The 12,307-nt window shown below is 30.5% G+C and overlaps 1 protein-coding gene across 1 annotated transcript in view; it reads left to right on the forward strand.

Annotated features, from left to right (window-relative positions):
• LOC150075263 (PHD finger protein 14-like) overlaps window positions 1-12,307 on the forward strand; it is a 313,155-nt gene that overhangs the window by 185,473 nt on the left and 115,375 nt on the right. Inside the window, exons 13-14 of the mRNA XM_090388420.1 lie at window positions 9,684-9,725; window positions 10,638-10,679. Coding sequence (XP_090244546.1) covers window positions 9,684-9,725; window positions 10,638-10,679 — 84 coding nt within the window. The remainder of the gene's footprint in view (window positions 1-9,683; window positions 9,726-10,637; window positions 10,680-12,307) is intronic.

Below are 12,307 nucleotides of genomic sequence, written 5' to 3' on the forward strand. Positions count from 1 at the left end.
ATTAAATTAACCCTAACCACATCATTAGACATATGATGTGGGTTTTTTTTTTTTTTTTCCAAGTACTGATACTTTTATTTAGCATTGGTCTTAAAACAATATATAAATAAGTAAACTATCAGCTGATTCTATCCAAGTATTTATGCATACTTATACTGTGTCATGGTATCCAGTTGTCTTTACTTTAAAATGTATTTAGTGATGTACACTGAATAATGTAATATATATTTTTTAATTTTACTATTGTTTTTGGCAAATTTTGTGCCACAAATATCCAATAGAAGGGCATCAATATGAATTCTAATATTCGTTTAGTTTTGATTTGCCTTCGATTTATATTTAATTGTGTTCATATGTCAATAGTCTTTGCTGATATCAGCAGTTGAGAATATTCTTCATTGGTGCACTGTTACAGTTTAATAAAATATGTTATTAGTCATACTCCTGTTCATTGCAGCATTAAAATAAAGATGGTATTACAATCTGCATGGTTTTATACTAATTCTTGCCTTTATTCTAAAAATACTAAGAGGCTTTTCATGCACTTAAAATAGCTGGCCTAATATTATTTATAAATAAAGTAATTAAGCTCATCTAAATCTTCATTGTATTAGTACATAATCTTCCTAGTACAGTTAATAATTTTAAATGTTTCATATCTGATTGTTTTATTAGTTCATAGGTGGTTCATTCTAGTTTTTTGGGCAATACAATTCATTAGATTACAGATTTTTTTTTTTTTTTTTTTTTTGTACGTTGTTTATATAAAATTAAAGTTATTCTCAATCATTTTTAGCACCATACAGATGGTTTTAAGAGCAGTTTTGAAAAATATATATAGGGACAAAATACTTTTACCCGAAATTACTGTAATGTGTTACAAATTAGAATTAAATTACTTATCTTCCATAAAATGCTAGAAAAGGCATTGTATAAGATATTTTCAGCTTTATATTAAAAGTCAGTCATATATTTTATCCCTGCTAATTTTTTCCCTGTATTATACAGTTTTCAGTCAGTAACAATGCATGTCTTCTATAAAAGTCATGTAATGATCTATTCTATATAAAGAAAGACAGAATCCCTAGGTGTGAATTGAATTAAGTTTCGAATTGATAACAGTAGTTTAATGAAAGAGCTTTCTCAAAAATGTGGATCATTTAATTTCAGCTGTACTCAGACAAATTCACTATATGTATTAATATTATGCTCGATATTTAAGCAATTCAGCTGTTGAAATTTGTATAAAGTGTGTGAACTTAAAATGATATCATATGTAATAACTTGCATCTTATTGAAACAATGCATTTCATCTGAAAACTCCTTTGTTTGACTGCTGCATCAATTAACTTGAATTCATTTTGCATGTAAAGGCTTTGAATTTCTATACCTCTAGTAAAAATTAATTAACCAAGCAGCTTTCAGACTCTCTAGATAATCTTTTTTTTTTTTTTTTCTTTTTTGTATACAGATTGTGTGTGTTGTTTTTTTTCAGTTTAACCTTGAGTGGTAGTGAGTGATATTTGACACAGCACAAACTAAACAACTATCAAATTAAAATTCGTTCTTCTATTACAAAAATTAAGAGGAACATAGAGTGTTTATTTTGATATAAGAATAGCAAGATCTTCTTGCAAAATCAAATAGCTTATAATGAATTGTAACTTGTCAGTATTAACTAGTGAAGCTAATTTAAGTGAAGTGCCATCTTATGGCTGAACAAGGAATAAATGGTGGCACACAAAACAGATAAACTAGATTTCTGTTTCATCTGAAGGTAAATCTTATCCAAATTGTGAACCATGTTATCATTTACTTGATGCTGCCATTATAACAAGTTTGTCATATAAACTACATATTATAAATAGATATTAGCAAAATGATCTTGTGTGCTACGAATTATTAATGCAAAAAGTTCTTGCTACTGTTCGCTATACTAATTAAAATACTCCAAAGTTTAATATATAAAATAATAAAACTATAAAAATATAGATAGGCACAATATGCCTTTAGTGTATTTATGCTGTGTTTCTATATTTTTATTCATTGTTTTATACTTTAATGTATTTATGTTATGTCTATCAATATCAATATTATTTTTTAGTTTTGTATTTTATGGATTAAACTATAGCTTATTTTATTCAGCTATTTAGTTGATATGTGTATGTATATATGTATGTAAGTCATAGGTTTGGTGGCGGCAGGAACATTTTTTCAGCTCGCCGTTTAAATCTGTAGCTTTCATACAGGACACTGTGAATTTATGATTTAGAAGAGGCAAAACCAAAAGCCTCCACAGTCCATGCAGAGGGAAGCCTCGACAACCAGTTCTGTTGGTCTTCAGAAGAATTGTTTATTTATATTATTTAGTGTTATAGTATTTATTTTATTACTTGTATTATATTAGTATTTATATTATTTATAATATTTAGTTGATAGCAAGAATTCTCAGAGTAATAAAAAGATGTGTTTCACAACACATTATGTAACTGTCTCCTCCTTGTGCTCATCATGAATTTGTATGCCAAGTTAATAAAAGTGAATTATAATATCACAACCAAGTGAATTTTATATCAAAAAGAACAAAATTCCGCAGTCCACTTCTAAGTGGGCTTCTGTGGAGTGGAAGACTCTCTCTCTCTGAAGAAATGGCTCTGAAGTTATCAGAGAGCACTGCAGATATTAGTAGCAATCAAGTATAGATTGCTATGAGAAGCTAATGCAATCCCTGGAGTGAGTGGTTACATCATTTTGACAAGTCATCTGTGAATTGCGCTGTCCAAGGTCCCAGATAATATGCAAAATTAATGAACTATTTCTTAGAAACTCCACACTGTCAGAGATATTCAATGTCTACTGCATGCCTTTTCTATAGATATTTCCTTGTGGACAGCTTTTCTGAATATGAAAGTGATAGAATCAATAATTATACTTCTTTCTTGTGTAGAAGAATAAGAGAAATTTACCTCAATATGATACATAGAACACTTCCGTATGATACTCTCCAGGAATTAAAACGAATAAAAGATTAACACAAAATGTTTAAGCCGACCGGGCTAGCCGGGTGGGTAAAGTGCCTGCCTGGCAACCCAAAGGTCGCGGGTTCGATTCCCGCCTCGGGCTTGGATCAAAGTACTGCAAAAAAAAACCTTGGGAGGTGCATTATGGCCACAGAAGCCTATGCGCCAACAACTACCAAAAAAAAAAAAAAATGTTTACAGTAAAAAACAATTGAACACAATTAAAAATTAATTAAAAATCAATTAAAGTTAAACGTAAAATTTGAAAAACGATTTTCCTTCCTTCTTACTTTCCTTACTTTTGTTCATTTTAATTTCTGGAAAGTATCATTTGGAAGTGTTCTACATATCATACTGAGATAAATTTCTCTTATTCTTCTACAGATATTGATATTTACATGGAATGTATTGAGCACTATAGCACTGTTATTCAGCTCCAAACTCACAGAACTAGCTTCTCTGCTTCTATTCTTTGGAACAGCATTCCTTCATTTCTATTTCCTGAAAATACAATCTACAGAAATTCAAGTCAGATATCAACACTTATGTTTTACATTCTCAAATATCTTTGTGTTTGGGGTCACCAAAAAAAAAAAAAAAAAAAAATACAGTGGATCTACACATTGTTAATTTTCTGAATAAACATCCATTTTCCTGAAATTCTTATAAAAGTATAGCACACATTATTTTAGACATATATTGGGTTAAGATGTTGACAGGGTCAAAATTTCAACTGTTCAAAGTGGCAAAAGTTTACACTGCTAACCGAATATGTGGTTATGTAAAATATATATATTATTAATGCTTCAATCAAAAATTTCTTGTGTAAAGTTTTATTTCCTCTTCTTCAGAAAGATACACTGTGGCTGCAGCTAATAACCAATACTTGGAGATTATCACCAGTTGATATTATTATTAAATGAAAGTATTGATAATATTATTAATTTGAGAAGATAAGTATTTCTCTGATTTAAAGTTATATTCCCCTTAAAAAAAAAATTGAACAAATATGATTTTAGGTATACCTTTCTCAGTAGGTCCATTAGCAAAAATATCTGTTGTGCATTAGTTCATCCCCCCTCAAATATACAAGCACTCCTACTTAAGTAGGTTTTTTTTTTTTTTTTTGAAGTTGCACAAGTTATTGTATGCACAGGTTGTTGTTGTTATTTGGTTTTTAGGAGCATTAGCAACTAAGGCCATATTGCTCCAGGGATATGTGGTGGTCATTCCCTGACCTTTCCGCATCCTCTGTATTTGGTGGTTACGGGCTCGAACCCCGGTCTAATCAAGAAGCGTGTGCTACACGCTGCTGCTCCTGCCCACCTGGCTATGGAGGCGCCGTATACACAGGCTAATTATGTCAAACATGCTGATATAAATTAGATACAACAACCATATATTACTGTTTCAGTCTTCTGCTTTGTGTACACTATTACCATCTCATTGGATGGCTGGTGTTGTCTACTGTATCCCCTATTGCTAAGTCAAACAATTCTTGCTTTCACTTGATTTCTTGTCCTGATATTATTATAATTATTTATACAAAAAGATTATTTGTCTTGATTATTTATTTATTCGACAAAACCTTAATACATGCACATTTGTAATTTTGAATTTTACATACTCAGCAATTTTACAAACTTAAAAAAAAGAAGGGACTAATGTGTTTTGTTTATACGTTGTTTTTTTTTTTTTTTTTCAGCAGAAATAATAAAAGTTTTGTTTCATTGAAAATAAACACTACAATTTTTTTTTAAATTTTAAATTTTAATTTTTTAAAAATACATTTAATAGTATTGCATGCCATTAGTAAAAGGTCCCACATTGGCATACAATAAGCTGAATTCAAAAAACCAGAAACATTTTCCATAAATAAAAAAAATAATGAAACATAATAAAAAATGGAATCTGATAGAGCAGACAAGACTGTCTTTTTCATGATTTGGGGTGCCACTGCTGACTGGCTAAGAGTATATTCTTTTTGGACATGTTTTTATTATGAGAACATATACAAAGTAAACAAAGTATTTATTTTTCAGGTTTGTATATAGATAGAATCATTCTGTTTACTTCCCCCCTCCCTCCATTTTGTGAAAGGAGTTATCTTGTATAAGATTTTTATAATAATTTTGGAACAATTATAACTTGCTGATAAAAAGCTGACTGCTCCTTAAGTTCTTTGCATCGGAAAACATTTTTGAATAAATAAATATTATATGGTATTTTATTATTGTTACTGTTACAATATAATAGCGTAGCTTAATTTAATTTATTATGGTACTCACCTTTTTATAATCTGCGTTGATGTTGGAATAAAATAGATGATAATTTTAAATTTAAGTTAGCATGAATAAGTTAGGATTTAAAAACAGAATTAAAATATGCACAAGGAAGTAGAAGTGCACGTCTTCGTCCTTGGTTGCCAATGTTGAAATTTAAAACAATTGAAGTTATATAGTTGGAAACAGATTGTTTTAACTTCAATTGTTTTAAATTTCAACATTGGCAACCAAGGACGAAGACGTGCACTTCTACTTCCTTGTGCATATTTTAATTCTGTTTTTAAATCCTAACTTATTCATGCTAACTTAAATTTAAAATTATCATCTATTTTATTCCAACATCAACGCAGATTATAAAAAGGTGAGTACCATAATAAATTAAATTAAGCTACGCTATTATATTGTGTCAGTTATAAATGGTACTTTAAGAGATCTACAATTTTCGAATTATTGTTACTGTTATTAAATTCTTTATTCCACGTTTGTTAGTTACATAAGTACCATATAGCTTGAAAATTACCAATGTATTTCAATGATTCTAATTAGCTTTGTATGCTACATATTTGTCTTCTGTATAGAGCCATTATAGTTTTCTGTTCACTTTGCTTCGTCATCCCTAAGGGTTCGTGGTAACTGGAGTTAATGCATGCTGTATTGTTGGAGATGGTGGTGGTGGTGGTTGTTTTGAATTTGCACCACAGAAACTAAAGTCATAAGGCATGATTATATCCTCCCTGTATATTGCGCATATTCTATGGTCCATTTTCTCTTTTTCTATATAAAAAATTATTTTTCAGGAGGGGAAAGCCATGCAGCCTTCATTCTAGACTGGCATACTTTTTGTCTTACTGTGTTCATTTCTAATCACTTTGCAAATTCATTCTCCTCTCCCCTCCCCTGCACTGTAACTTGTAGCCTCGCTAGTTACCAAGAAATTTAGGGGTGATAAAGCGGAGGGGACTAAAACATGTAATATCCTAAAGAGTAATGTAGATTTCTGCTCAGAAGACTTGAGCCATACAACTCTTAACAGAAATATTCAAATGACAGTCTGTCACTTGAATATTTCTATAGATAGTATGCTCCAAGTTGTCGTCAACTGAATTATAAAGAATTTAATAATAGTAAGTATTATTATTCATATAATACCCCTTATTATCAAACAAAATGGAATTACAATTAAAAAGATTGCAATAATCATAATCATCAGTGGGTTATATCCAAGTTTTCATAATGATTTCCAGACCAGTGGAGTGAAATACTGATGCAAATACCAATTTACTTTTATTCCATATAAACATATGTGTTCAAATGCTGTTACTATCATTTAGTTCCTGCTTTTATAAAATGTATTAAAAAAGATTTTAATGGATTTATATGATTTAGTTAATGTGAGCTTCTTGGCTTGTGTTAATTTGACTGATCCTTTTCATTGGTGAAGTTAAAAGATCTTTAGTAGAAATGAATGAAGGTATATTGAATTAATATTTAAAAAGCTACACCATTCTATTATATACTATCATAACAGCTTGTACAGAGATCACTGCTTCCACCTTGTGACTGCAGCACTTGTTCACCACTGTATTTGCAAAATTCTAGTAATGTTATAAAATTGGTATTTTTGTGCATATCTATAAAATATTGCCTTGAAATTTATATAAAATGTTATTTTTGCTAAGGACTGTTATTAACACACTATAAGATTCATTAGAATAATATCAAAATTTATATTATTACAAAACTGTTCCTAGATCTGTGGCGTGATAAGTGCACAATGCACTTATCACACCACAGATTTAAGAAAGAAAGACCAGCAGTTCTCAAACTTGAATGACATGAGGATCGCCTTTTAGTGTGAAAATTTTTCCATGCACCCGAAAGCTTAACAAAATTGTTTCTGTGTAAATTCTTCCAGCTTTTTAAATAATAATAAGTAATATCAGAAATAATTTGTAGATCCATGACATAAAAAAAAAAGTAAAGTGCAGCCATTATCAACCCACTGCAGGATGGAAGCCTCCTCAACAATTCATGCTGAGGGAAATGGACCATAATCTGCCACGCTGGTCCAGTGCGGGTTGGCAGATCGATCGTATTCAGCAGTCAGGGGCTTGAACCCCGGTCTACTCAAAGAACGTGTGCTGCTGCACTCCCGCTCCTGACCACTTGGCTACGGAGGCCACTTGGATCCATGACATATTACTCTACAAATGCACAGTTTGAGAAATACTGGTTTAAATAGCTTCACAAAATTTGTTTGCAAACTGCACTGCCATAGTTTAACACTGTATAGCCTAAAAAAAGATCAGTATAAAAGTTGTTTGACTGTCTGCAACAAAACTTTTGAACTAATCAGGAATTTGCTAGCAAGGACAGGGAGGTGATTATCCTGTTGTACAAGGCAATGGTCAGGCCACACCTAGAGTACTGTGTACAGGTCTGGAAGTCTCATTTTAGGAAGGATGAAGAATTGCTAGAATGAGTACAAAGAAGGGCAACAAGATTAGTGAGGGGAACAAAGGGGTGCTCTTACCAAGAAAGGCTTAAGTTCTGCAAATTGCAGCACCTGGCTAGTAGGCGCCTGCAAGGTGATCTGATTGAGGTGTATAAGGCCTTGAATGGTTTGAGCGAGATGAATGCTGATGGGATTCTTCCTCTTGCTCAGATTAAGAACGTGAGTGGACATAGATTCAAACTGAGGAAAGACAGTTGTAGAATAGATGTGCGGAAATTTGCCTTTAGCCAGCAGGCGGTTAATTGGTGGAACAGACTTCCATCTTTTGTTGTGAAAGTTGATAGCCTAAATAAATTTAAGGCTGAGCTGGACAGGCATTTGGAATGAATGGAGGGGTGAAATGGGAGGGGGTTTTTTTGGCTGATGCTGAATAAGCTTGCTTTCTTGCATCGTATGCCTCTACTAATGCTAAATAATTCAAATTTGTTGTTGCAAAATGAGTCAATCCATTTGTTTACAGACTGAAAAACTTAAAAGAATTATATGAAATTTTAAAATTTTTTGAATCATATATTCAAAAAACAAAAAAAAATTACACATACAAAATTCACTTTTTAAAAATTTAGTTATTTTTTTAATAAATGAATTTTTTTAAAAAATTGCAAATATCATGTTTAAACTAATTATTGTAAAACTTTTTAAAACTAATTATTGTAAAACTATTGTAAAACTAATTATTATAAAAGTATTACAGAGCTGTTTTGTCTTTTTTCATTTTGTAATAAGGCATTACCTTTTTGTTTCATTCCAAATGCTGATTTTATATTTAATTGCAAAAAAATGCATGCGAAAATTATGCATTAAAACTTCAACAAAAAATATTTTGCAGTATTTTGTTGTTTATGTACTATATTGCAATAATTGAATTGTATTCTCTTCAGTGTGTATCCAACATAGTAATTTAATACTATCCTTATTGTATAATTTCCTTATCTTATAAATGAGTTTTCTTCTAGTTGTAATATATAATAAGATTTTGTGACTTATCTATTTATTACATTGATTGCACTGGGGTGAAAGTGGTGTAATGTTACACAGTTACCAAAGTTTTTAATAATAACTAAAAGAAGAATAATCTGTTTAATATATTAGAAGGCTCTTCCCAAATGTTGAATCACTCTTTGTAATAATTAAATTTCAGAAAATTCTCAATGAAACAATAGCTCCCTTGGATTCAATACAAGAATAATTATAACTCATCATTGTTAAAAATATAAAATGAAACAAATAATATAATCTTTATTGTAAGTTTTCCCAAATGACTAACATTCCTTCTGTATAGTAACTAGAAAGAGAAAAAATAATTATAATCAATAAATGAATATATATTATTTTACTCTTATTATTTTTTAAGCAATTTAATAATTCTAAAATAAGTTATATTTATAAACTCCAGTATATGAATACATTTTTTATGAATTCATTGATTAACTACATTTATCTCCTAATCTTAAGTAACAAAATTTAAAAAGATCATAATTTTATAGAAGTATTTGCACTTTATACAAAAATGTGCATTTTCAAGGGAAAACTAGTGACATAGTTTCCTGATGCTTCAGGCATGTCGTGGAAATCCCATGGTCTTAGATACTGTTGTAAAAAGTAAACAAGGTGTAATAACAGAATGTGAAGTCATGCCACTTCACAGCACATATTATGCATTGTATCCTCCACCATAAATGGTACATATGCAATCAAAACATATGGAAAAAGTACCAAGTAAGTAAACAACCAATCCTTATCTTTTAACCTGATTATTACATTTTATTTTAATTATAAGAAAAACTGAAAATTGATATAAGTCAAAATTATAGTTCATTCACATTCAGTTGTGATCATATGTGATTTATCAAACTCTCAAAGCAGCATATGGAAATAGCAGCATGGATCTTGCAAAGCACAAAGGTAATTCTACTGTTTAGTTCAATAATATACCTAAAGTTTGAATTTCAGCTAGGTCAGTAAGTAATAGACATAAGCAGTACATATGTTAAATGTGGCCATGTTTAACGAAATATACTAAAATGGTGACACTTTCATTTGCATATTTAACTTGTCTTGAATAATACAGTAATTAAAACAATAAAATAAAACTCAGGCAAATCGTTTCCTTATTTCCAGTAGAGATATTCATTTTTATTTTTAAAAAATTAAGTTGAAAATTTCTTAAATATATTAAATTTTTTTCATTTTAAAGATAGTCAATGAATCCTAAGTTTTATGTCAAAAAGAAAACTTACTTAGGGTATATATTGCAATCCTTTCAGTGTTTTGTTTTAATTGCATTTATTTTTTAATTGAAAGTTACCGCTCTTTTATACATTTTTTTTTTTTTTTCCCCGTCTAATAAATGATAATCAATCATAAAATTCTGTAATATGTAGGATATAACTAAGACTAAAATCGTTTCTAACTGGAAACAATATCTGTTTAATTTCTTCACTACTTTAACATTACAGTGTATAATAAGTGAGAGAAAAAAACAGAATAAGAATAAACTATGCCCAGCATTATAATATAATACATACAAACCTCTAATATCAAATATCGCCAAATTTTTCCCATCTAATGTAATCCTTATCATAATTTTCCACAGTTTCAGCACTTGCCACATTTGTAACTGTAAATGTTATGATCTTCATTGAATGATGGAAAAGAGAGAGAGAGAGAGAGAGAGAGAGAGAGAGATTCAATTTTCTGATTCATGTTAGGGTCTCCTTTCAGTTATTCTATCTAGGTAGTATTAATATAAGTTTTGTCATATTGTTCTAATAAGATTTGTACAATTATACTTAGTTTGCTTCTTCCTTCCCTAAGGAAACCATGGCTCAGACTTTGGACCATTTGGACTTATTTCAAGTAAGAATTTTTACAGTTTTGATGTAGCTCACTAACATCAAGTTAGCATGCCAAGTCAAACCTTGGTGATTGATGTCTCATTTTGTACAGAGTGGAAGATGATCAAATTTTACTTTATTTTGGATTTTCCTATAAAGGAACCACAATTGCACCATGGTCAAAGGCAGCTAAGTCATTCACACTAACTTTTTTCATACTAACTTATTTAGTATGTGATTAAAATGCTTTTTACAACAGATGTACGATGCTTTCTACAACAGAATCATATTAAATGTGATTAAATCATATTTAATATGATTTAATTACTTCTGTTATAGAAAGCACTTTAATAAACATCATATGCATAGTCAGGATATTAACTCTTGATCTGCTAGTTATATATGTTAATCACTCAAATCCCATTTAGTTGAAATTTATTGAAGGTAATTTCTGAGAAAAACATGTGCAGGAATTTATAATTAATTTTGTGAATATTAATTTTGAATTACTGATAAAAGATACTTAACCCCATGTAAGTAGTGAGCTAAAATTATTAGTTCGTTGGGTGTTGACACCTCACTCTAATTGACATTGGGGAAACATGATTGCTTTGTGGTATACATCTGGTTCTTTTAACAGACTTGACAACAGTCTTCCAAAGTCAGGGTCAAAACATCATCATAATGGAGAAGGATTTGTGTAGTAGTACAGTACAGGCTAATTTCACCTACATGGTAGTTTTAACAATTAAAGTGTACAGAGATATGGTTCAATACTTAAGAAACATCCATTTTAGCTCACTACTTACATGGAGTTAAATGTCTTTTACTCTGTATTTGGTATTCACAAAATTAATTTAAAAGCACTTCTTTTTCACCACAGCAACTTTTTCTTTTTTTTTTTTTTTTTTGTGCCGGTGGGGGGATAAAATTATTATGTTGATAATATTGAATTAGTGGAAAAATTTATTTCACCCTCCTGGTAATTTCATATATCAAAAAATGTGTGATGTTAAATTATAAATACAAGTTACGCCAGGTTTTTTAGAATAATTTAGAGTATTATTAAAGATTTAGAAATCACATACTCATGCAAAAGTTAGGGAAGTTGAATATTTTCGACTGTTGGGAAACTGCTTTCAAGAAACATTTATGAAAATTGCATAAAAAACATGAAACAAGCAAATTTCTTACCCCTTCCAGTGATTCCTACTGGGACAAAATAGGTTTTCTTTTACATGGCTGTGCAACATGATAAGGGGATACCACCTGGATGAGTGCCAAAATTGGAGATCCACTGGAAGAATGGAGAGGAGGCAACTACATGTGGAATCACTCCCAATATCATCCTGAATATGTGCTGTTCCAGGATGAAATTGGTCATTTAGTATGCCCAGAAGTGTAATTTAAGGAAAGGCTATGGAAACAGTTACAGGAAACAGGAATTTCTAACTGCTGGAAATGCGAAAGCCATCCACAGTCGACAATATCAAAAAACTACTAATATCTTGGCCCTAACAGCTAACAACAATAGAAAAATGTCTACATGTCCTGCATATCAACTTGCATTGAAGTTTGCATTGGCTGTCCTGTATAAAGGTGTACAATGTCTCATGAGATTAAACAAAGAGCAGTCTCTGCTGGGAACCT

This window comes from Mastigoproctus giganteus, chromosome 14, assembly GCF_048544385.1.
Source record: "Mastigoproctus giganteus isolate SK-2022 chromosome 14, ASM4854438v1, whole genome shotgun sequence".
Classification (NCBI taxonomy): Eukaryota; Metazoa; Arthropoda; class Arachnida; order Uropygi; family Thelyphonidae; genus Mastigoproctus; species Mastigoproctus giganteus.